Source organism: Chiloscyllium plagiosum, chromosome 18 (genome assembly GCF_004010195.1).
Source record: "Chiloscyllium plagiosum isolate BGI_BamShark_2017 chromosome 18, ASM401019v2, whole genome shotgun sequence".
Classification (NCBI taxonomy): Eukaryota; Metazoa; Chordata; class Chondrichthyes; order Orectolobiformes; family Hemiscylliidae; genus Chiloscyllium; species Chiloscyllium plagiosum.
This window is the reverse complement of record NC_057727.1, coordinates 69754011-69781232: the sequence shown is the minus strand read 5'-3', so window position 1 is coordinate 69781232 and position 27222 is coordinate 69754011. Positions and strand designations below refer to the sequence as shown.

Below are 27222 nucleotides of genomic sequence, written 5' to 3'. Positions count from 1 at the left end.
ACATGGACTTCTAGGGATACTAGAGCAACAAAGCTAGGTCAATTAGGGTCACAGGATCAGCACAAAAGGACATCATTCAGCCAACTGTTTCTGCAATGGCTCTCAAAGGAGCACACAATTTATCTCAATCCATAGGAGACTTCCAAAGCGAAGATATTAAAGATAGCTTGCCTTCTTTTTAATATAGGAATAGGACAGTTGTTCCTGTGTCTCAGTAAATATTTATCCCTTAAGCAACATCACCTAAAGAAATGCAAGCATTGTCCAAGTGATGTTTGTGGGGGCATGCTGTGTATAATGTGTTATTACACTTTCTACATTTTAAAGAATGCACTGACTAAAGAGTTTTTAATTTGTTGTAAAGTGGTTTGAGACATACTGAAGTCATGAAAGGGAACTATACAAATTTAAACACCTCTTTTGAGGTGCTCAGTAAAATTTAAGACTTGGTTTGGAGTAGATCACTGACTGTACTAAGAGACACAAGCATCTATAATAGCATAGGCATAACGTGTGCCATGTCCAGGCTTTCACTTATTCATACAACATTAACAGATTACACACGGTCTTGGTTACAATTATACTTATTTTTGTATTCACACACCCTTATTTTTAAACAGCTGCACATCATGAACAAAGTCCAGTTGACAAAGTTTAAACCTCAAACCACAGCTCAGTGTGAAGTAGATGACTGCCCACTGTCTCCATTGCCACAGCTCCAGTTTTCAGGCTGTTTTAAATTGAATTTTTGTATCTGCAGAGTTGCATAGGATATGAGCACAGAAATTCAGAGGGGGTGGGGGGGGGGGGGGGGGGGGAAGAGAGATAGAGTGTGGAGAATTGCACAACACATTTGAGTTCAGTAGGAGCTTAAATCAGCACAGTAGATATTGGCAGATATTTAATATTACATGCAAATTTCCTCCATCCTCTAACGTGGTCAAACGTGTAATGTGTTGGAAATCCTATGAAGGCAGGTAACGAAGTTAAGTTTATAATGGGAACTTCTTAGAACCATCTCATTATGTTGCTTACGAACTATGAAACAAAATTAACTGCTACAAGCCGTTCTGACCAAATGAAAAACAACTCATTAAAAAGGTAAAACACTTCAGAATGTCCAACTATGACTTGAATAGAATTGCTCTGTGATAAAATAAATACAAAACAATTTTTCCAAGTGAGGATTGAAACAGAGAAGAATATTGCACAATATCATGCATGAGGGGGATATAGCTATGGTGGACAATGAGTAGGCAGTGTAGGATAGAGCATTATATTCCAACTGGAAAAGGTAACTACTAAACAGAAACGATACCACAATTTGAAAATGCTTTTATTTCACACTAGCTCCAAAAACTATCAAATGCTTTGCACTGTATCATGAACACAACAAAGAACACCACACTTACCTGGCTCCGACTATACCCAGTATTAACAACTCAAGGGAAATAGAAACAAATACCATGCTTTATCTACTACTTAGAATCAGAATTGTAACAAGTACTTAAGTATTTGTGCTGGTTATCTCCAAGAGAAGGCAGTTAGTGCCAGTCTTTCCTCATGACCCTGCATTCCAAACGTGGGGTCCCTGTCAAAGTAAGGGTCACTTTAAGCTGAGCAGTGTTCTCTGGAATATGGCTTACCCATTTGGTGGAATTTAACTAGACTGAATACATTATGATTGTCTGATTTCTAACCACCATCCATGTTAGAATGAACCAAGGGTGCAGCCAGAGTATTAGGCTAGCTGCTACTATCTTTCTTTCTAGGTGCGCCTGAAAATATACTGTATATTGGAGGAGGATAACATATTTAAAGAACACAGTATATATCTGAAGTCAGATGAATGTACAATTAATGATGGACTTTTGCACGTGTGTCTTCTGCAGCAACATTGCATTTTTTCAGGAATCTTAAGAGTGGGAGTGGGAAGAAAAGGATAAGTTGCAAGAGATAGGTTATAAACTGTTTTTACACTGAAGGATAAAAGCATGGAAAGTCATTCCACTCCTCATCTCAGTTCCAGTTACCTGCTTTTGACCTGCATCTCAGAAGACCCCAAAACAACAGAAAACCCTAACAGAAATATGACAACAGTCTTGGTCTTCCATAGTTAAATGTGCCAATGGAGGACAAAGTGAGTAGATACACTCGACTCCTTGAACAAAATGATCAAAATCCATTTTTAGTTTGGATTTTTTTTTTTAAAATCCAAAATAACGGAACTGAAAAGGATTAACAACATACAAGCTAAAACAAGCTGAAGATCCAAATATTCTTTTGGATAATTCTAATTCAGGCACTAAATTTAAAAAAGAATAAAAATATGATGAATAAATAGATAAAAAGAAATAATGCACAGTTCAAACTAATTCCTTCAAAACCAAATTTTCTTCATCTTTCCTCAAAGAGCAGGGATTTGAACATTTTTGGAACTGAGCATTAAATAAAATTTATTCATGGCAAACTTCAAATGTGCCTCTGTGTTGCACTAAAACAAACAAAAAAAAAAAAAAAAAAATCTGTAAAACTCTTGCAGTTCAATATAAAAACCGAATTGTGCATCTGTTTGGCTGCTGAACTTTTATAAACGGCAAACTCAAAAACGCCACCTCAGCCAAAGTTCCAATGAACAGATTCAAAGAAAGGACAAAGTAAAACAGCTGGAGCTTTTGGCAAGAATCAAAGTTAGCCGCTCAAGTCACAAGTCTTATGGGAGAGAGCTGTACTTCAGTTGACTTAATTTCTGTATTAATTGACTCACTGTCTTCACTGGACTTCCAATCATCTGTGGTAAATTTCAACTCAGGACCATTTTGCGAATCACAGCTTGACAGCCTTGAGGCTCAAAACATTTTCCCTTTCCATTGTTCCCACAACTGTACATCGATTGTATTGTTACTGCTTTGGCCATTTTGATGGTTCAAAGTCCAAAGTCCAGTGTTGACAAAACCTGATGCCCAACTTGCCTCTGCACTGTAATGAACAGTTTGCTACCACACTGGCCTGCTGTCAGTTACAGTAGTGAGTCCGGTTCTTTATGTAGTAGGTGAAGGCATCAGGGAAAGCTCAGCAAGGATTGCCCAGAACACATCGAGGGATAAATGGCTTCAGTTAGGTGGATAGATTGGGGAAGCGGAGACTATTCTCAATGGAGAAGACTGAATAGAGGTGATTCAACAAGGGATTTGATGGAGTAAATATGGAGGAACGGCTGAACAGTTCCCATCAGCAACACGGTAAAGGACAGGGTAACCAATTTAAGGTGATTGAGAAAAGCAGCCCTGGTTTCTGAGGAATTTATATTGCACAGCGAATGGTTTGGATCCAGATTGAACCACCACAGAGGATGATGGAGGAATATTCTGCACAGTCTTTAAAGAGAGATTTAAATCTAAAAAAGAAAACAAAAATGCAGGGATATGGTGAATTGGCAGTGTGGGACCCAACAGTGGAGAGGGGGGGGCACGGTGGCTCAGTGGTCAGCACTGCTGCCTCACAGCACCAGGAACCCAGGTTCAATTCCAGCGTAGAGTTTGCACATTCTCCCCATGTCTGCATGGGTTTCCTCTGGGTGCTCCAGTTCCTCCCACAGTCCAAAGATGTGCAGGTTAGGTAGATTGGCTATGCTAAATTGTCTGTAGTGTTAGGTGCATTAGTCAGAAGAAAGTGGGTTATTCTTTGGAGGGTCAGTGTGGACATGTTGGGCCGAAGGGCCTGCTTCCACACTGTAGGGATTCTAATCTAATCTAATCAGATACCTTGATCAGTGAGCAGCATGGACACAATTGGCCAATTAGCCACTTCATGCGTTTTTATTCATTCATGGGGATGTGGGCGGCACGGTGGCCCAGTGGTTAGCACTGTTGCCTCACAGCGCCTGAGACCTGGGTTCAATTCCTGCCTCAGGCGACTGACTGTGTGGAGTTTGCACATTCTCCCCGTGTCTGCGTGGGTTTCCTCCGGGTGCTTCGGTTTCCTCCCACAGTCCAAAGATGTGCAGGGTCAGGTGAATTGGCCATACTAAATTGCCCGTAGTGTTAGGTAAGGGGTAAATGTAGGGGTATGGGTGGGTTTCGCTTCGGCGGGTCGGTGTGGACTTGTTGGGCCGAAGGGCCTGTTTCCACACTGTAATGTAATCTACTCTAATCTAATCATTTGTTGCCAATCTTGAATTGAATTGCACGGTTGACGTTTGTGGTGAGCTGTCTTCTTGAACCATTAATCCATGTAGGATAGGGACATTCACAATGCCAACTCAGCAGATGCTTCAGAGTTTGGACCCAGTAATGCTGAAGGAACAAAAATATATATTTCCAAGGATGGTGAGTGTTTGGAGGGGAGCTTGCAACTTTTCCACATATTTGCTGCCCTTGTCCAACTAAATGGTAGAGATCACGGGTTTGAAAAGTGCTGTTAAAGCCACCTTGAGTTACTGCAGTGCATCTTGTAGATGGTACCACACTGCTGCTACTGTGTGTTGGTGGTGGAGGGAGTGAACATTGAAGATGTTAGATCGTTGCCAATCGATGAGGTTAGGCTGCTGGAGCTGCACTAATCCAGGCAAGTGAGGGAGTATTTCAGTAATCTCCTGACTCCTAACTTCTCATTGGTGAGCAGGCTTTGGGAAGTCAGGAGGTGAATTACTCACTGCACTTTTCCTAGCCTCTGACTTGCGGTCGTAGCCACAATATTTATATGACTAGTCCAGTTAGGTTCTGGTAACTGCCAACCCTCAGGATGTTGGCAGGAGGGTATTCAGAGATGACAATGTCAATGAGAATCAAGCAACAACAGATTCACTCTTGTTGGAACTAGTCATTGCCTGACATTAGTGTGGCACGAATATCAGTCCAAGGCATTAGTACAAGTCTTTTCATACACGAATATGGAAAGCTTCCGAGAAGTTGTAAGTGATACCGAACATTGCGCAGTGAACATCCCCACTTCTGACCTTCTGGACAGAAGGTCATGTATGTCGTAGCTGAAGGTAGTTGGGCCAAGAACACTCCCCAGAGGAGCTCTTGCAAGAGAACCACCTCCTCATGCGACTGAGATGACCTCTAACAAGCATAATCATCCTTCTTTGTGCTTGGTATGATCAAACAGTGAAGAGCTGTCCCCTGATGACCATTAATTCTAGTTTTGTCAGGGCTCCTTGGTGTCAAATGTGGCCTTTTGTCAGACACACCCCTCAGTTTCCCTCTCGCATTCAGCTTTTTTGTCTATGTTGAGGCCAATGCTGGATTCAAGTCAGAATGCTGAGTGGCCCTGGCAGAATATACATTATGCTGTAAAATTTCATAACTCTGTCAAGCTAGGACATCTGGGGTCACTATGCTTCTAGAGTCAGAGTCATGAAACATTGAAACAGGCCTCCAGTCCAAGCCAATCATGTTCCTAAACTAAACTAGTCCCACCTGCCTGCGCTTGGCCCATATCCCTCCAAAACTTTCCTATTCATGTATTAGCCTAAAATGTCTTTTAAACATTCGAACTGCACCCGCATCCATCACTTCCTCCGGAAGTTCATCCCACACCTGAACTACTTTCTGTGTGAGAGGGTGGCCCTCCTGTCTTAAAAAAATCTTTGTCCTGTCACCTTGAAAATATGCCCTTTCGTCTCGAGATCCCCCACCCAATGGGGAAGACACCTGCCTTTCACCTTCAAAACCTCTACAAGGTCGCCATTCAACTTCCTCTGCTCCCAAGTCCCAGCCCATCCAGCCTCTCTTTCTATTTTAAGCCCCCTGTTCCTGGCAACATCCTGGTAAATCATTCCTGAACCCTCTCCAGCTTAATAATATCCTTCCTATAACAGGGTGACCAGAACTGGACAGTTTCATCCAGTTACAAGAAAGCCTATGTGTCATCAGTTACCAGGGCAATGCATGTGTTTTGTTTTGCGGCAGGTGACTTTCCCACAGGAGTAATGACAACAATCAATCCCAGTTCATGTTTTTCCCCAAACTGGGTCAGGGTAATGGAGAACTCAAAGCATCCAGCTCTTGGGAGAGGGGAACTACAGCGAACAACCCAACCAGTGATAATATTCCATACCTGCAAACTTGTGCTTTGATCAGAAAAGGGGGAGCTGAAGAAAGTTGTGACGATACTCATGACAGTCTCAGTGACGTATCTCTCTAGGACATTGTCAGCATGCTTTCGGTCACTCGTATTGTTACACACCTGAAAGAGAGAAGTCAAAAGACAAAGCTAGTCAGGTGTATCTGGACATTAAACTCGCTCCATGACTCATGCTGGAATTTTTTCTTTTCCCCAGGCATTGAGTCCTCTTGCTGGAAAAGGTAGCAAGAGACAGTGCTAAATTGCCACAAGACTCACTGTCTGCTTCTCCAATTAGGCAGTTGGAAGGGCAACAACAAGCAACATTTCTCCAACATGAAGTCCAGGGGTCCTTCCCACCGAGAGCTGCTTGCCAATCAAAGGCAGACAGTATGCACACTCAGTTAAGCCACAAATTGGCTATTGCTGGGAGATCAACTGATATCACGAGGGACAAAGTGTCAGGTATGTTTTCTTTGGAGGGTGTGAGAGGTGGTTGTGAGAGGTGGTGATCAGGCTCTCTCTCGAGGGGTTTAAGAGGTCATATGAGTGTGCAAGAGTGCAACTCTCATTGGTCACCCCCCTGTCCTATATGCCTTGATTATAACAAATCAGGGCAGGCCAGGGGACCCCAGCATCAACTGACAAGCTGCCAGCAACCATTTACCAGTCAAGTGGGTCCGCTCTTCCTAGTCTCTCCTGGAGCTCAGGCCTCAATTGGCAGAGCAGGACAGTGAACCTTGGGCCTTCCCTCCTTTGACACAATTTGTCAGGTGGAGGGAGAAGTCAGCAGAGCTCTTCTCCTGGGATTCTTTAAATCTCTCGCTGCTCATCTCTTGTTGTACCAGCAAAGTGTGCAGGCGGAACGGTGCAATTATATGATTGAAATGAATAAACTGCATCACTCGATTCAGCACTGACTGCAAGAATCTTTGTTGTCACTTTGAAGTTCTCATTGAAACCTCAATTTTTCCTGCATTTCTGGTCTTCAGTTAAGAGCATGAATGGAATGTGCAGAAATTAATAAGTTCAAATCTCACCACAGCAATTTGGGAATTTGAAATCAGTCCAAGGAAATTGGAAAAACAAAAGCTTGTTAGCAATGATGTATCATAAAAAGGTGTTGAATTGTGATAAAATACTAATGTCCTCTGGGAAAGAAAATGTGAAAAACACGTTTCCATCTCTGCAGTCAATTCATGTCAGGTAAAGGAGTAAACTAGTTGAGGATTTGGTTCCCCCCCCTCCCCCTCCATCTGATGCAAGTGATACAGTAAGGAACCTGCAGCTTCATGATATAGTGAAGGGAAATAGTATAGACATATGCAACTGAGGGGTAGCATGATAGTCATGCAAGTGAAATAAGACTTAAGACATAGAACTGAACAGCACAGGAACAAGACCTTCAGTCCACTATATCTGTGCTGACCATAATGCCATTCTAAACTAACCCTATCTGCTTGCATATGGTCCCTGTTCCTCCATTCCCTGCCTACTTGTATGTCTGTCTAAAAGCCTCTTAAACATTATCATTTCTACGTCTGCCACCTCCCGTGGCAGAGCATTCAAGGCACCTACCACTGTGCAAAAAAAAAAACAAAAAACAAATAAAAACTTGCCTTACACTTTAAACTTTTCCCCCTTAAAACTAATATTTGACATTCCCAGCCTAAGGGGAAAAAAAAACAAATTGTCCATCCGAGTCATGCCCATTATAATTTTACATATTTCCAACACCCCTCAGCCTCCGATGCTCTAGTGAAAGTCTTCCAGGTTTGTCCAACCTCTTCATAGCTAACACATGTCAATCCAGGTGACATCCGGCTGAACCTCTTTTGCAACCTCTCCAAAGCCTCCATCTCCTTCCTACAGTGTGGCAATCTGACATGCACTCAGTACACGAAACGTGGCCTAGTTTGATATGTCCGACTAGCTTTCCAGATTACTTGCTCTAACTGCAGACTAATTTCCTGCAATTAATACACTAGGATGCCACTGCATATCAGAAGCTCAACAACTTCTCACCGTTTAGATAATCGGCCTTTTTTGCACTTAGTGTGGAAAGAGGCCATTTGGCCCATCAAGTCTGCAGAGACACTCTGAAGAGTATCCCATCCAGACCCAGCACCACCCCCATCCTATTCTCATAACCCCACATTTATCATAGCTAGTCCACATAACCTTCGTATTCCTGTCTGCTATGACGCAATTTAGTGTGCCAACTAGATGGCTTGGCCATATCTTTGGACTGTGGGAGGAAACCAAAGCACCCAGTAGGTTACCCGTACAGAGACAGGGAGAATGTGCTAACTCCAGATAGACAGTCACCCAAGACTGTAACTGAACATGGGTCCCTCCTGCTACGAGGCAGCGTGCTGCCCCAATACCAGGGACCTGGGTTCGATTCCTGCCTTAGGCAACTATCTGTGTGAAGTATGCACATTCTCACTGTGTCTGTGCAGGTTACCTAATGGATGCTTTGGTTTCCTCCCACAGTCCAAAGATATGCAGGTGGACAATTTCACACTTTCCCATTTGCTAGATGCTTGCCGAATCATTGTGGGCTCCTTATGTCCTTTCATAATGCACTCTCCTACCTATATATAAAAAAACTTTGGATAATGGAAATCTGATCAAGAATAGAAAATCTTGAGAGAAACTCGGCAGGTCTGAGTGGAAGGATATACCTGTAAGGGTTGGATAACCACAAGGAGCAGGAGGAACCTACCTGAAACATGAACACAGCACAGGCCTATTTGACCAAATGATCTGTTTGCGCATTATCCGTTCTAAGTAATGGTCATTCTGAAAGCATTCCAGTCAAGACAGTTAGATCAAAGGGAACTTCAATATACTTGTACGACCATAAATTCAAAGCACTCTGAACTGCTGGTTAATCATGCCAAAGTCATCAAAAATAAAAGATGGGGCAAGATAGGACATTATACAAGTTGACGATACAGGGCAACCCATGTATGCGTGGAATCGTTTTCAGTTACCCGTGGATTACCGCACCCCAAACATATTATAGGCAATCAGGGACAAGGAGGCTGCCAGGAAGGGGTGTTGCCCATTGAAATGAATGAGTTTGCTCCTATCTGCGGTAGGTCCTGGAACGTATACTCCAAAAAGGTACAGGGCGGGAGACTGCTATAGTTGCCATTCAAGTGCAGATCAACCCAAACCCAGAACGGCCTTCCGTTTTTAAACTGGGTAATTTTTGCATCTACTAGTCTTCAAAGGACCCAGCTAATCAACTCCTCCAACCAAGTGCAATATTTTCAGAGCTTATGTCAGACCCCTTTTCCCATGGGAAGAGAGCATTGTTGGCAACACCAACATTTGTTGCCTATTCCATACTGCCCTTTGAGAACAGTTATGAGTCGACCACACAGGGTTACATGGAGACCAGAATCTGCAAGGAGAACAGATTTCAATCCCAGAAGAACATCAGTGAACCAGACATGATTTTTTTGGCACAGTCATTGACAGCTTCATGGTCACTATTACAGAAGAGCTTCCATTCTCGTTCATTTTGATTAATTATTTCAATTTAAATTGCATGAACTGCTGTGGTGCAATTTGAACCCACATTCCCAGGGCCTCTGCACTACTTCTTCAGTGGCATTACTACCTATCACCAGGGCACCACTGGGAGCTTCTCGATTTCTCATGGGGTGACAGAGTGCTGCTGAAGGGCAGTTGCATACATTCCAAGTGTAGAAGAGTGGTACTGCAATACAGATTGGAGCTTTTTCTTTTAAGATTTACTCCTGTAGAATATTTCACAATTGTAGACACTGTTTGCCAGTCTCCACCCCACCAGCTGTCTTGGCACCACATGCTACTGCTACATAATGCTGCAAAGCAGTAGAAAAGCATTCAATACACAAACAGGCTTGCTGTTATTAAACAATATGCTCAAAGAAGTCTGGATGGCTGAAAAAGTGCTGCACCACTTTCATATATTATGCAAAAACCACCAAATGAAGAACAACGTTCTTCTTCTTCATGTTACCACTGACCTCTTGCAGGGCACAAATTCCATAACCAATTCAAGATATACAGCTCTTTCAGTCACACCTACTTTCTTCTCAATCTATCCTCATGACTTCCTGTGTTCATAGTCCCTCTGCGAAAGAGATCTGCTACTATCAAAGTCTCACTCTTCTTTATGTATGAGCCCACAGTTCTGGCTGTATCACATCCAGAAGGTAGGTCATCACATTCCATAGCTCGGGATAAAAGGATTGACATATCCCCAAGAGTCAGCCAATGATGCACAGCCACAGCTGTCACACTGAGTGCTGCTCAATAAACAGGACATTAAGTAGGACCATATATGTCATGCAAAGTCACTAAAGGCACGCGTAATAATGTTAAATTCAATACTTGCCCTGCATATATCAACAAGAAAGTTCTCAAAAAGCTTCCACATGTGGTTGCTTGTGTAAATTTCCTTCATCTCCACCTCTGTGTCCACATAGCAGTGATTGAGGAAGTTAATGTAGGCAATCTTCACCTAGTTATAAAACAAAAACATCAGCAGGAAATAATCTCAGTAACAAAATCAAGAGATGTCTGAAGGGCGAGAATATTTAATGCCATTAAGTTAACATGTCCAATCAAGTCATTAAGCTGAAGATGACAAATGGATGAATGGGATGTCCCCACTTTGAGAGAAAGTGAAATCTTCAACATCAGTATCCCTCTTGAGAATCGGAAAATCCTGCTGGAATACAATCAAAGCTCTGGAAATGAGGTTGTGCATCCAATATCTTCACTGGAGAATGGATGTGTAGCATCTGATCAAAGACTCAGATTCAGAAAATAAAATATAAACAACTTTACCTAAAGTTAAAAGAAGTTAACATTGAAACTGAGTAAAACTTCACTTCTAGCCCTTTGTTATAACAATTAATCTTGTGGTGTTTTGATTATGAAATGCATGTTTTCTCAGGTGAACTTTTTTGCCTAACTGTAACCAAGCATAAGCAACTTTTTTGTGAATGTGCATGTCTTCTGAATGATTTAAAATTGGAACAAAATTCCCACCTACAGCAGGAGTTATAGGATGCTGCCAGAGAGGAACTGAAATCCTTTTTAGCAAGTTACTAATTCCTCCAACTTAATCACACATTTTGCATTAGACCAGAGACCCGAAACGTCGATTTCACTGCTCCTTGGATGCTGCCTGAACTGCTGTGCTCCACTAATCCGGAGACATTCTACTCCCTAGCAGCCAGCCAATCAGAAATTTGAGGTTGTGAGGTTCCAAACATGATCAGGTTTGGCTGTTGTTGGCACTGACTTGCAGCTTTGGTTGGACAATGATTTCTGTGTCTTCAGCTTAAAGGCAATCTGCTCATGATTTTGCAATAAAAGAGTCAGACGGGGTGGTTAGAGATTAGGAATCATTAGTCACTGGCAACTCTGACAACATGACATTTGCTTCAGCAGAAACAGACCTCAAAATAAGAGATCAACTCAAATAAGCTGCAGCAATGTGAACAGGTAAATAACAAAAAAGTGGTTTGAGTACGAAAGGGAAGAGAAAAAAAAAGGTAATCTTCTGTCAAATCTTTTCTTCTTGCAGTCACCAGCAGACTATCAAGTTTCATAAGGGGCAACAATTCATTAACATGTGAAAAAGAATATGAGTGGTCAGTTGAGTCATTGCCAGTGAACTATTGCTCCTACCCCACCCCACCTACCCATCAAGCATAAATTGTTGCTTCTTTTGCAATTCTGTCCTGATAAGTCTAACATTAAAAACTTCAGTTACATAGCACTTTCAGCAATAGATAAATATAGATTAATACAGATGAGATATAATAAGATAGATTGATTATATAGGATAAGCTATATCAAAGGTTATATTAAATTGAATAAATTATGGAAGGTAGAAAATCTTAAACTCATTTACAAAACAAAACATTTTCACAAGGCTCACTCACTTCAGGTATGCAGTCCTCATGAGTTGATACTCTTACAATGTCATCTAGGGGCAAAAGGGAGTTGCACTTAATCTCAGTGTAGACATTCTTGCCCTCAGTGCAGACTGCCAGCAGCTCCACCAAGTGAATATGGTACATGAGAGGACTGTTCTCATCCATCCGATCACGCTCAGAGCGCATCATCTGCACCAAGGTTTGGAATGAGGCTCGGTCATTGTAGAAAATCAGAACATCTTCTCCAGCGTTCACCAGCTGAAAAATTGCAATGGTTCAACAAAAAGGACATCAGCAATTTTGTGAGCCAAGTGACATTAGGGTTACATTAGAAATTAACGAGCACTTTTAAAGGGAATGTGGGATTGCAAACATTGACCACGAGGATACATCACCTAACTCTTGAATGGAAAACTAGTTTACCTCATCTCTACAAAACTCCCCCCGTTGCAATAATCTGGGATGGTGAGGAGCTGTTCTTAATATTGGAATTCAGACAGCAGTTTCTTAACTTTACACTGGACCTGCTCAGTGTTGGACAGCACACAGCGCATCTGGCTGACGCTTGAGAGAAACCGATTCACTTTGCTAGCATTAACTTTCCTCATCTCAATCTAACCAAATGGAAAACATCAACATTTTGAAAGGTCATCAATTTTCAACTTTCCAATGATGTTTTCTTCCTACATTAGACCAAAACTGGCAAGTAGCTGACACAAGGAAACTGCCTGAGGTTGCCCTGAATCAGGCTGCTTTAACGTGAGCACAAGTATGTGTGTTCTTCTGCGTGGACAGAGATCCTAGATCACTGAGCATAGCCTGGCTGAGGTCACATATTGGCTGCCTTTAATCTCTGGCCAAAACCCACTCCTTGCTATCACAAATAGTGAATGCAATGTATGCATTAAACATTTTAATCAATCACTCTAGTAGGAAGATATGAATAGGAAGGGTTTAAGAGGAAAATGGGCCAGGTGCTGGCAAACGGGACTAGACTAGGTTAGGATATCTGGTCAGCATGGATGAGTTGGACCGAAGGGTCTGTTTCCATGCTGTACATCTCGATGACTATGACTCTTTAACAGCCTCTACAACCTAGAATGACAAGTGCAGGTCTCCAAGTCTCCCTCCAATCCACTCATCATCCAGATTTGGAAATGTACTGCTGTTCCTGGGTCAAAATCCTGGAGTATCCCCCCCAATGGCATTGTGGGTGCCCCTATAGCTCAATAACTGCAGCAGTTCACAAAAGCACCTTGGCACCACCTTCTCCAGGGCCATTAGGAATAGGCAATAAATACTGACCCAGCCATCAATGCTCACAACTCAGGAATAATTATTTTTTTTTAAAAAAAGCATAGCATAGCATAGCGTAGGAGGCGGCCATTCAGTCCATTGTTGTCACTCTTCAACAGTTATGCCATTAGTCCCATGTCTCCACTCTTGCCCTGCAAATATTTTCTCTTCCAGTTTAGACAGCATTTCCTTTTGAAAGCTGATATTAAATCTGCTTTCACTTCCCTTTCAGGCAAGTGCTTCCCAGATTGCAACAACATCCTCAACTGCCAACTAGGTCTGGGTACTCCAGCAAACCGGACCTCCGATTCTCAGGTTTTCTTCTCTACATACAAGTCGCCAGCAACCCTCAGCATGCTATTTTCCCAGGCAGAGCGTGGTTACTTTTCGGAGCGAAAGCTGCTGTGCGAGATGATGGCACAAGCCATGATTCAAAAGATGGATGGTCAGAGAGTGAGACCTCACTGCCAAGATCTGGCTTAAATGAGAGGGAGTGGGAAATGTTACAGTTGTGGTGCCTGCAACCCCGCAGTATCCCCATTAAGACCTGGAGCTGCCAGAGTACATGACTAAGCAAAGTGCTAATACTTAAAGTCAGCCCAACTCACCTCAGCCATTACCATGTCCTGACACTTCTTTATGAACTTGCCTTCCGCCTTCACGATGGTCTGTAGGAACTTGAGGTACTGGACGTTGCGGCCGTGAGTCTCAATGCAGTGGACAAAGTGTTGCACCACGCGCTCATTTATCTCACTGCACAGCTGGTAGTTATTCATGAAAATGTGCTGCATGGTCACAGCTTCCAGAATCTGCAACGACAAACCTCCTTCATCAGAGTTCTTACCAGCTGATCCCAAACCCACTCCTTCTCCTCCCTCCCCCAACTCTACAAGTGATTCTTAGAGCCAGAAAGCTTGAACCCAGGGAAGTACAACAATTTGGATAGTGGCAAGGAAGATTAGCAACGGAAAAAGGGGAGTTCCACAAAATAGAAAATCAATTCAGAGAAATATTTTCTTTTTGAAAAAGCAATTTAGTCGATCTTCATGTCCTGTCCTTTACCTCTTAAACCCTACATTAAACCATGTCTTTGGACATCTGCCTCAAGTTAGCATGAGTGCAAATTGTACATCATGATCTGGATTCAAACAACCACAGGAAGAAACATGTTTCCTCCCACCGTCCAAAAAAGGTGCGGGTTAGGTGGATTGGCCTTGTTAGATTACCCCACAGTGTCCAGGTTGGGTGGAATAGCCATATGAAATGCAGGGTTACAGGGATATGGTCTTTTTTTGAGGGGAGGTCTGGATGGGATGCTCTTCAGAGGGTCAGCATGGACCCGATGAGCCGAATGGCTTGCTTCCACGTCGTAGGAATTCTCTCATTCCAAGGAAAGATTAAAACACAAAAAGAGTTTTGGAAGTATTTTAAGGATAGATGCTACTGTGCAGAAGAAAAGTGACTCAAAAATATAGGAGGATTTAGCAGCGAAGTGGGAGATAGCTAGGTAGAAGCTTGGTTAAAAAGGTGTGAACTAGTAGGAAATCCTTGAAAAGAACAACTACATGTCGGTTGCTCAGATATTCCCAAGTGTTTCACAGTCAATTAAGTATTTGTCATATGTGTTTATTGTTGTAATCTGGTACTGTGCACATCAACGTCCCAAAAACATCTGAGATTAATGAACTAATTACTTTTTTGAAAATAAAAACAAAATGTTGCAAATACTCAGCAGATCTGACAGCACCTGCTGAGAGGCAAGTCAAGTTTCAAGTCAAATGTGATCTGATGTGGCCTGACTTCTACTTTCCAGCCTGAATGGAGAGATCCTGGACTCCTCGATCAATCAAAAATATCTACCTAACTCAGCCTTCAATATTGTCCAGGAGCCAGCCTTCAATGTTGTCCAGGAGCCAGCCTCCATTAGAACGCTCTACCACAGCAAGCATAGTTTAACACAGAAGAGATTCCTCGATGTCCATTTTTGATCGGAGACCGCTTATGTTTTGGCAGGGTTCTGAGGAAGGGTCACTGCACCCGAAATATTGTGGGCAGCACGGTGGCACAGTTGTTAGCACTGCTGCCTCACAGCGTCAGATACCCGGGTTCAATTCCCGACTCAGGCGACTGACTGTGTGGAGTTTGCACGTTCTCCGTGTCTGTGGGGGTTTCCTCCGGGTGCTCCGGTTTCCTCCCACAGTCCAAAGATGTGCAGGTCAGGTGAATTGGCCATGCTAAATTGCCCATAGTGTTAGGCAAAGGGGTAAATGTAGGGGAATGGGTGGGTTGCGCTTCGGCAGGTCGGTGTGGACTTGTTGGGCCAAAGGGCCTGTTTCCACACTGTAATGTAATCTAATCTAATTAACTGATTTCTCTCCACAGCTGCTGCCAGACCTGTGAGCATTTCCAGCAGTTTTTCTTTTTGTTGCTTATTTTGAATTGTGCCTCTCCAAGAGAGGAAACAGCCTCTTGGCATTTAGCATTTCAAGCACCACCCTCAAACCCCACTCCCAGAATTATATAATATTTCAATATGATCTCAACTCAGTTCTTGAACACTTCAAATGAGTAGAAGACCAACCTGCTCAACCTTTCCTCAAATTAACTCTGTATCCCAGGAAAGCAGCCAAGGGGACCTTGTCTGACTGGCTTCCAATTCAGGCGCAAAAGTAAGGAGACAAAGGTGCACAAAGTATTGCAGATGAGCGTCTCACTAATGCTCTGTCAAGTTGCAGCAAGACCTCCTTGTTTTTATTCTCTATCCTCCCTGCAATAAGAGGTTTGCCCTCCATTTACCTTCTTAATTACTTGCTGCAGCTGCACATTAATATTTTTGCGACTGATGCACAAGGACACCCAGATCTCTCTGGAGAGAGATGGCAGAATGCTGTGATACATTTAACTAATATTCTACTTTTGTATTCTTCCTGTCAAAATGAACAACCTCACATTTTCCCACATATATTCCATCTGCCAAACTTTGTCCATTCACCCCATTATACACAGGCTTTTTGTATCCACCTCACAGACTACTCTCCCAAGTTAAATCAGCAAATTTGACTACTCTGCCCCTTATTACTTCAAGTATTTTTCTTTTACTTCCCTAATAATGGGTTCTCAGAGGTTCAGAACTGAAGAATTATATTTCACCTGAAAGGTTAATTCCTTTTCTCTTTCCACAGATGCTGCCAGACCAAAGTTTGTTTCGTATTTTAGGTGCGTCTTCTAGATTCCCAGCATCCACAGTATTTTGCTTTCATTTTAATCTTATAAGATACTACTTAACGGATAATATTAGGGGAACATCCTGCTCTTATGTGAAATAGTGTCATGAGATTTTTCTCAACTAGTTAAGAGACAAATAAGTGCCTCTGATGGTGCAGCATTCCCTCACTACTTGACTCAGGAGTCAGCCTGGACTTGGGGTTTAAAAACCAGTTCTGGAAGTACCCCTCAGGACAAGAACCAGAACAGTGCCTCTGCTTTGCTCACCTTGTGCTATTCCGAGTCAAACAGCAAATGGCCACAACCACTCGACAGATAGAGTCTAACAGAGTTCTATACTTGAGTCCCATTCGGTTTGTGTTCAATCTTTAAAAACTTTCAGTAAAACTGAACATACTTATAGGGAGGTTTCACCAATGGCAAATGTTGATGAAGACATACCTGCTCCCGAAGAGTGAATAGAGTCTTTTAAAACAGAAAGCTTCACCTAAATTGATCAAGAATTTGGTTAAAAGGTTAACCTTATGACACAAGATTTCAGGAGTTAAAGATTGCAATCAGCCAATGATTCATTCCCCAGAGAAGTTCCAGCAACCAACTATCATAAAAAAACTGGTTGCTTCTTAAATCGTTGCAGGATTCCTACCTCCAACTACTCTCTGCTGAGTTTAAAAATTTCTCCACTTTTAATATGTCCCCTTTGGAGACTCTAATGCTAATTTGAAAGAATATTCTGCTTTACCTGCATTCTAATCTTTTATTGCTCGATTAATCACCTAACATCTTCTACTGTTGTTCTAATGGACGTTAAGCTAGCAAACTAGAGTCAAACCACAATTACACAGCCTTCAGTTTCACTGAGGGGTAGTCAGTACTTCACTTTTTTTTAAAAAGATGATACTGTAAAAAGCTGATGTGGTAACCTTCTAAGTATTGAGAAAGTGTAGAGTGCTGCATATTAAAGATGTATTAGAATGACAGATCATCATTTGAAATAGAAAGGATTTTTAAGCAATATAGAAGTGAAAGTACATTTCCTGGGAAGTTAGACATCCCCTTTTTATAATTAGAACAAGGTTTCCAAGTATAAGCAGTTGTGTGTGTATACTTCAGTTGACTTTTCCAACATCATCCTGTCACTCCAGAAAGTTTCAGACAAAGCACAAAAGGGAAAAAGAAATTATGTAATGTTTACATATGAAATAGCAGTAGGCCATTCAGCCCATCAAGCTTGCTGTGCCATTGATGATGATCATGGCTGGTCTGTTTATGTTAGGAATTCCACACTCCGATCTATCCAACACACCTTTCATTCCATTGCCCAACATAAATCTGCCTTAAAAACATTCAATAACTCTCCACCACTGGGGCAGTGTGTTCCAATGTCTCACAACCCTCAGAAATAAGTTCTGTCCTGGAAGGGCCATCCTTAAATTTTTAAAACCGTTCCTTCTAGCTCTCGACTCACCCAGTGGAAACTTTTTTTTATCCCCCCACATCCACATTATTAACAACATTCAGGATCTTCCATTATTCATTCAAGTTGCCCTTCACTCTTCTAAAGTCATGGGGAAACGCTGTTCCCGTAGCACCTTTACTTTATGACACAGGAGAACAGGATGCTCAGTGAAGATAGATTTTCAAGATTGTAGCCAATAGACTGTTCAACCTAAGCAAACTACAAATAAAGGATTGAGCAGAAAAAAAAAAGTGAAACAGATGTTGAATTCAGAATCTTTCCAAATGGTGCAAGAGGTTCGAAGGACTACAGAGCTATTTTTAGTTTCAGTGTTTGCCTTTCAGACAACAGAATTCGACTGTCACTGTGGTTCACGGCTCAGGTGACTCAGTCAAAGTTCAAGAATCCAAAGAGTTGCTGGAGAGAGAAAGAGAACCAAGCACAGACATTGGTAATCATTGAAGGAGAAGTGGAGGTTAAGTACACAAAAGGAAAAAGGAATGGTGAATGACTGTAAAATTAACATTGACTGTTGGAGCAAGGGAGGCTTGAACAAAGCTGGAAATGTGCTGCCAATGGCTCCATAAGGGCAAGAATGACAACAAAAAATACCAACACCACTCTGAAAACCAAAAAAGCCAGGAACTAAATCAATACAGTTTGGCAATCAAGAACAGAGCACTTGGGCTGGGTAACTATGATGGGCTGTTGGGCAAGTTGCATGGTTAATACATAAAGCCATTCAACAGTTTGGTTAACAGGAACAGTTAACTCCAGGTACATTCACATCAATCACTTTAGCAGCAGGATAATGGTCAGAAACTATTTAAATTGCCATGCTTATAACCTGCTGCTTTTAATTCCACAGCTACTGGAATAATTTGTTAAAAGAATAATAAAATCAACAATAGTGCTAATTTGGAGCGTGATTGATACATCTAACAGCACCCACCTGTCAGGCAGCAATACTCACCAATACTGATCAAACTGAACACAAAAATAAAAACAACGTAGGCTTGGAACCCAATTATGCAGAATACGCCACATTTTGGTACATCAGGACAAAAGATAGTGTTTCTTCAGGAAAATAATTAAAAGTACTCAAACTGTACTAGTCAAACAACGGAGTTAATTTACAATTTACTACCATTCAGAACCTCCAAGTCCACAGTCTTACCAGCAGTTATGTAAACTTCTAATCATATATACTTGGACTGAAGAGAGTACAACTTCCCCAATGCATACAGCGAGTAGCACCCAAAGTCTATTAAGACATTTGGAGACTTGGAAAACAAGCTGCCATGCATTTTTTTTTAAAAAAGTTAAATCTGCAGATCTTCATGCAAAGGCCCTGCTGACTTGAATTTTGAACGCTCCATTTAAAGCTAAATTGGAGGACAGGGTTCCTCAGCTAATGCATTTACTCTACATATTTCCAAACAAATGAATTAACAGTACTCCACCACTGGATTTTTTTTCTGGTTGCCAGTAGAAAGAGGGCAATAGAAGTGAAATCAAACATCATGTCAAGCCTCAATGTACATGGCAAGTGCTTGTTAAATTATTATGTTGAGTAGTTTACCCTAGACAGTAGACTGTGGTGCTCTAAAGATGTTAGGCATGCAGAAGCTCACAAACTGACTGTACATTCAGGTAAATAGCAGAGATCCACATAATGTGCTAACTTTCCCTTCAGCGTTCTTGGTAAGATTTAAAACAAGTGTAAACCATAACATCTGGATTAACACAAGCACAATGACATTTCTTATTTCATATGGTATCTTCGTTTTCCTTCTGGAAAATTCTCTGATTAATAAAACTTGTGCACAAAGTGCAATAGATTCTCTTGCTTTGGTATCATGGCTAATCAGGAAAAAAATTAAAATATCACATACAAACCTAGACTATATCTGTTCAAATTGACATTATCCACAACGATGAGGACACAGTTAAAAATAACTCTTACTGGAAGTTACACATTACTGCTGGCAGTGATACAGTTAGCAGTTCATCACTGGAATAATTGTTTTTTTAAAAAAAAGTTTCTTAGTCATCTTTTGACACCAAGTTCTCTCAACCAAAAGAGTATCTGCTCCCAAAAACAAACCTGGATATGGAGAAAGTCTAAATGAGAGGGAGTTCAGATGGCAAAGGGAAAGAGAGGGAGAAGAGAGCAGTGATGGAGGGGGACAATGGATGACGAGGGGGAGTGGAAAACACACAATGAGCAAGGAGGGTGGGGATTGGGGGGCTGGGTTTAGAGTTCCAGCGAGAAGGAGCAGGAAAATACTGGCACAAGAACAAAGAGATAAACAAAAAAAAAGTGTGAATAATTAACGATTGGAAAATGGGCATTCATGTATTCATCAGTTCAATTTTTACCCATCTCTGTAAAACAAACTGGCTCCTCTCTGGATTCCACTCTACTGTTGGCACTCAGTCACCAGCAAGTCCTGATGGATCATTGAAGTGAGACAAGCTTGCTGCCACAAGCAACACTGACCCCCATTTACGGTTCTGCACATTTCCTTCCTTCAGACTGCCACTGAACGTTTACTCAAAAGGCCTAGTTCTCCCCGTCCTAAACTAGGTATATGACCCAATGTATCAACTCTACCACTGCTGTTGCTTTTTTTTGGTATCTTCACATCATTTGGAGATGCCGAGTGCACTGCATGGGGAGTTTATGCTTTACAGCAGCAGTGACCATGATGAAACAACACAGAGCAGAAAGCCATCAACCAATGCGTCACAACATTGTCAATTTAAAAAGATCAAATCCAATAGATACCATCTGTTAGTACACAGTCACCAAACAAACATGTTTACTGGGTTCCGAGAAATGTTCTTACCCCTGGAGTCAGGAAAAGGTTGATGTGCTTGTGAAGGAGAGCTTGGTTCTGCGGGTTACCAGCGCAGAAGTTCTGCAGAAACTTGTGTGCCAGCTTCATGATGTCTTGCATTCGAATGTCCTCAGCCTTAAGGGAGCAACAGTGAAGACGTTAGTCAACTTTCTATAAGGAATAACGGGCTGCTGAAGGAGCCCTCAACACCAAATGTGCTACCTTGTTTAACAGTCCAAGGTGACCCATCAGCAACCTATTTGACACCACCCCCACCCCCCAAACACCTTTGCTTGCTCCTCAGTGCAGCTGTTCAATTAAACTCATTCCTGTTAACTATTCATTCCTAGTCTTACGGGCAGCACTATCAACACAGCATTTATTGGGCATTCCTATTTGGCCTTGAGAAGGCATTGGTGAGTCACCTCCTTGAACCACTGCAGACTAAGTGGTGGATCCACAGCCATTGCGCTCAGAAAAAGGAAATTCCAGGATTTGACCCAGCAAGAGTGAAGGAATAGATTTAAAAGGGATTGCAGATGGTTGTGTTCCATGCTTCTGCTGCTCAGTGACTAAAGGTCACTGGTTTGGACAGTGCTTTTGAAGGAGCCTTGCTGCTGTACTGGTCCTGGCATGCTGCTCCACATCTCCATGATTCATTGACACAAGGGACATGCAGAGCACGAGTTTACAGACTGAAGTTGCTGCCGACAGACAACAACATTGCATGGATCTCAAGCTTGGAGCTGCTGGTCTCTTGATTCTGCCCCATTTGACAGGGTAGTTGTGCTCCATAAACAAATGGAAATATAAAGTGGCCTGCTGATGATTACCAAAGACAAGATCTATCACAGAATGTGTATTTATGTTGTAGAGAGGAGGCGTAAACATAATGCACGCAGCCATCATTTTTAACCTGATGGCCGCATTGTCATTGTGACTTATAGAGGGACACTTATCGACTGGCACAACCCAAATGCTGCTGCTTCACAGGATATATTACATTCTGTTTAAAGAATCCGTGAAACTAAGGCAAAGGCTATCTGTAGATCAGAAACTTAATTGGTTATCACATTAGTACACTTTGGGACTTAAAAGGAAATCTGAAAAGTTGATTGAAAAGGTTGCAATTGTCAGGAGGTTAAGCCCCACAATATTACAGATTCAGATTTCATGGATGTAATGTGGTGTAGGAACATCCACAGTAGGAATTGAAGTCGGCTGTTTGGTCCTTCGAGCCTGCTCCAGCACTTGATAAAGATCATGGCTGATGTAATTGCAGGCTCAACTCCACATTCCTTCCTACCCTCTCCAACATCAATGCCCTTGTTAGATAAAGATCTATTTAGCTCCGCTGACCCTGCCTCCACCACTCCCTATGAAAGAGAATTCTGAAGTCTCACTCCCCTCTTACACCATGCAGGATTCTAACAGGGCTTGACAGAGTAGATGTGAAAACGTTGTTTCAGAGAATCCCTACACAGTATGGAAGCAAGCCATTCAATCCAACAAGTCCACAATGGCTTTCTGAAGAAGATCACACCCAGACACACTCCCCCTACGCAATGTCTCAAACCCTGCATTTCCCATGGCTAACCCATGTAGCCTACACATTCTGAACACCATGGGCAATTTAACTTGGCTCAATTCACCTAACTTGAACATCTTGGACTGAGAGAAAAACCAGAGCACCCAGAGGAAATCCATGCTAGCACAGGGAGAATGTGCCAAGTCCACACAGACAGGCAGCAGTGCTAACTACTGAACCTCTTGCGTGGGACACAGTCTTGGACCAGAAGTGAAAGGTGACCCAGTTAAGAAAGAGAGGAGGAGGAATTTCTTAACTCTGGTTCATTCACAAATCTATGGAAACCTTTAACACAGAGGTCTATGGAGGCTTGGTCATTAAGTACCATATACTCAAAGCTGAGAATGAACAGATTTTTTAAGATCAGCAAGGGAATTTAGAGTTATGAGAAAAAAAAATGTCAGCAAAGTGCAGTTGATTATCCAATCAGCGATGACCTCATTGAATGATAGAGTAGACTTAATGGGTTCAATGGCCTATGTTTGCTCTTATGGACTTGGAAATAAGTCCTTCTCATTGCCGAGCGAAATGAAAGACTTCTTTTTTCAGCCAGTTCTCGTCTCTTGAGAGGGGAAACATCCCCTCAGGATCTTGTGCATCTCAACCACATTACATATCTCTGAAACAAGTGAGACCTGACCCTTTGGAGTTTAGAAGAATGTAATGCTGGAGAAGCTGGTTTAAAAAACATCTACACGACCAGACATGCCCTCATGCCAGCCAACTGACCCATCTCTGAACTGTTTCCTATTCAGTTATATCCTTTCTTAAAATGAGGATTCCAAAGCAGTTCTCCAAGTGTGGCCGCAACAACGCTCGATATCACTACCAAAAACATTCCTACTTTCATATTCCATTTCTCTTGCAATACACAACAATGCTGGACTTGTCAGTACCTTTTCATAGGGAATCTGCAGAAGGTCAAGGACGACAGTATGGGCCCCCATGTTCCTCAGTAGTCTCTGCTGCTGCTTGCGGCTCTTCCTCACGGACGAGCCTTCTTGCACGCACAACTTGCTGAGTCGGATCAAAACCTACAACAGGCAAAAAGCAAGTGACCAACTTTGCAGAAACAACCGTGCAGCCCAGGCGATGACGCTGCATGCACAGCAGTGCAGAGGCCTCACCTCCTTTATGACTCTATAGTTCTTGCTGCTGGTGCTTTCAATTGTGGGCACCACATCAGAGCTGGCGATCTGACCTTTCGCAAAGTCGCCCTGGGAGGGAGGAAATAAGGTACGTTTAGATTTGAGCATTTACACCAAGTGATATTTCCTTGTTAAAAGAACATCACGATTTTTAAGAAGTCACGATACATTAATAAGAGACGGGAGGAGAGATTTTACAGAATATTTTATAGGTGAGAATATTAACTGATCTGTCCAGCCTTTTAAAAATATCCTTAAACATAGCAGCCTCTCCCATCCATCCACGTTTGTGAATGGAGGTCTGATATGGAAATTATTGGAAATCGGAAACAGAAACAGAGGCAGATGGAAAAACTCAACAGGCTTGGCAGCATCTGCAGAGAGAAAGCAGTGTTAATGTTTCAGATCCAGTGACCCTTATTCCGAACTCCAGACCTGAATCATTAGCTCGGCTTTCCCTCCACAGATGCTGCCACATCTACGGAGTTTCTCCACTGGTTTTGGATGCCCAACATCTACAGTTCTTGGGTTTTTATTTTAAATAACCCATCTTGGACAGTCTATATAAAAAATCCTTAAAAATCATACAAGTATAACAATCAAAAAGAACAGTATAACTGGAGTTAATGTGGAACTGAAAAGCCTTCTTTCACACAAACTTATTGTTTCCTCACAGTTATTTGTTATATTTGCTACCTGCTTAAAGTTATAAATGCTACAGAAGGACAGACTTAGGCACTACCAGTGCAATCATTGCTTTCCCTCATGAATTCCCTATCCTTTCTGAATGCCTTCCACCCCCCCATTATAAGCATCTCCCACATATTTACCACCACGTTCACATTCTCAAGTCTAATGGGCTTCACAAACAAAAGCCAGATGTAATGCGTTAACTGATAATGTTGGAATTCAAGCTGTGGTTTTGCCAATTGTGTGTTAATGGTGCTGCTAACAGGCATGGCTAATTGCACAGGTTTTTGTACCTTCCTGGTCAGGGAGAAAGCATTACATTACCTCCTTCTTCTTCTTCAGTTCACTGCTGCTCGTGGAACTCTCACCCGCTTCCATCACCTCGTCATGGGCATGGCCCTTGTAGACCCACAGCTCTGACTTCTCCACCAGCAACCTCAGTTGGTCCAGGTCAGCTTTGATCTGTTTGTAGTTTTCCACATCCTGGCTGGTGACAAGCAGTTGGACCTGAAGAACATGACAGGAAGGCCAACAATGAAATCCAGAAATCTCTTCTGAAATGACACTCTACACTGCCTTATCCATTTGCAAACTGAGCACCACAGATATTTCAACATATATGATGTGTAACACCACCACTTTCAAATGCAAACTCCAGAAAGAATATACATGTGGGTGGAAATGTGGTGCCAGTCTTGCCACATCTGATATACCCTGGGTTTTACGAGGCCAAGGATATGCATCAACATTAAAAGGAGAGCTACAGATTTCTGGATGAGCCGGAACTTCAATAACTGATGAGCAAGTCACACGACAGGACAGCCTCCATACAGCCAAATAACCTGGAATTTATGATTTGTAGAAGCTTGCATGGGGCAACCCTAGATGTCCACTTGAGTTGTCAGCATTAGAAGTTGCAAGGTATACCAGGACATGCTCCCCACACGCAAATGGAATTGTTACACTCTCACCGTAGTCCTACTGGACCAGAGGGATGCTCTCTCATTGGATAGGGATGACAGGCTGTGGTTTAATGCAGGGTCACCATGTCTCGGGTGATGGGCGATGTTGAGGAGAGTCCGCAACCATATCCAGTGTCACATGGGAATTGAACCCACACTGTTGGCGTTACTCTGCACCACAAACCAGCCATCCAACCAGCCAAGCTGACCAACTTCATTGGAACTGAATCTTCAGATGGAAGGTTAATAGGAAAAATGTGTTCTAGCCCCACCTTGGATGAAAATGGCACTCTTTTCAGTAGCTGTGGATATTGGCAGAAGCTAGCTGTGTCAGATAATGGCGAGTGGAGAAAACAAATTGATTTCAAAATTGGCAAAACACAAGTTATAAATACTTGAAATGAGATTGCAAATTCCTTAACAACAGGATGAAGGGGACTGCCACATCTCAATATCGGATTCTTGGACTTGTCTAACTGCCATACGCTTTGCTCATTTTAGACAAAAGAAAGCCAATCACTGGCCAACTCAAAGTAATATTTCATTTCCTTAAAAAGGAAAAAAATTAGGATCTATAATGATGAGCAACTTGTATTTGTTTGGAAGTATAGAACTTGAGTATTTCAGAAAAGAGACTTTTTGTTGAAGCTACCAACTGCACACTCATCAAGACAGGTTGCAAAAAAATACCAAAGTTAAGGGAAAACAACATTTGCACTCCACAAGACAAGGGTGCTGATTGGTAGAGGCACTTGCCATGGGGAACTGACCAGTTCATAGATGATTTTCAGCAACTCGGAGAAAGCACAGCAGGTCAGGCAGCAACTGAAGAGGAGAGTCAACTCGCCTGCTTGTCAGATGCCACTGGACCTGCTTTTTCCAACAACACTTTTTGACTCCAGTTTGTAGATGATTGATAGTTAATTACCAAACTTTGAATTGAATTTATTGTCACGTGTACCGAGGCAGAGTGAAAAGCTTTGTCCTGCGAGTTAAGTAGCATAGATAAGTAAATAAAAAAGGTAAACAGCAGCAAAACACAGGTACAGGTGAATGTGAAGACCTTGGGAGTCCGTTCAGTATTCTAACAACAGTAGGATAGAAACTGTTGCAAAACCAGCTGATGTGTATGTTCTGGCTTCTGTACCTTCTCCCCGATTGGAGAGGTTGGAGAAAAACATTGCCAGGGTGAGATGGAGCTTTGCGAATGCTGGCGGCCTTCCCTTGACAGCAGGCCTGGTAGATGGATTCCATAGATGGGAGGTTGACCTTTGTGGTTGTCCAGGCAGAGTTCACCACTCTCTGTAACCGATTCAGATCTTGAATGGTATGGTTGCCATACCAAGTAGCAATACATAAAGACAGAATGCTCTCGGTGGCGCAACTATAAAAGTTGGCAAGGGTATTCACCGTCATGCCAAATTTTCTCAGCTGCCTGAGGAAGAAGGGACTTTGTTGAGCCTTTATAACCAGTGCATCCACATGAAGAGGCCAAGAAAGCTTGTTGTGGACAACCACTCCCAGGAGCTGGACACTCTCCACAATTTCTACCTCTGTGCTGTTCATGTGTAGGTGGGCATGAGTAACATCCCGCCATAAGTCAAGAATGAGTTCCTTGGTTTTTCCGGCTAGGTTGTTCTCAGTGCATAATTTTTCCAGGTCTTCCACCTCCTGTCTAAGATTCGACCGACTATGGTGGTGTCATCAGCAAACTTTTAAATGCCATCAGTCTGTATTTGGCGACGTAGTATGGGTATACAGCGAGTACAGTAGGGGGCTGAGTACACACCCCTGGGGCGGTCCTTGGTTGAGTGTTAATGAAGGTGAAATATTGTCCCCAATCTTCATTGATTATGATATGTGGGTCAGGAAACTGAGGATCTAGTTGGAGAGTGGGGTTTAGTCAGAGATCACTAAGTTTAAGTAATCAGTCTCGAGGGGATAATAGTGTTGAAGGCTGAAGTGTAGTCAATGAGTAGGATTCTTACGTA

The 27222-nt window shown here is 42.3% G+C and overlaps 1 protein-coding gene across 1 annotated transcript in view; it reads right to left on the bottom strand.

The window, feature by feature from the left end:
• The window catches only part of itpr1b (inositol 1,4,5-trisphosphate receptor, type 1b), a 506200-nt gene that overhangs the window by 250167 nt on the left and 228811 nt on the right, over positions 1–27222 (bottom strand). The window contains exons 26-33 of the mRNA XM_043708559.1: positions 24594–24776; positions 23559–23648; positions 23328–23465; positions 20853–20978; positions 13925–14125; positions 12027–12278; positions 10466–10591; positions 6064–6192 (exon numbers count right to left, since the gene is read on the bottom strand). Coding sequence (XP_043564494.1) covers positions 6064–6192; positions 10466–10591; positions 12027–12278; positions 13925–14125; positions 20853–20978; positions 23328–23465; positions 23559–23648; positions 24594–24776 — 1245 coding nt within the window. The remainder of the gene's footprint in view (positions 1–6063; positions 6193–10465; positions 10592–12026; positions 12279–13924; positions 14126–20852; positions 20979–23327; positions 23466–23558; positions 23649–24593; positions 24777–27222) is intronic.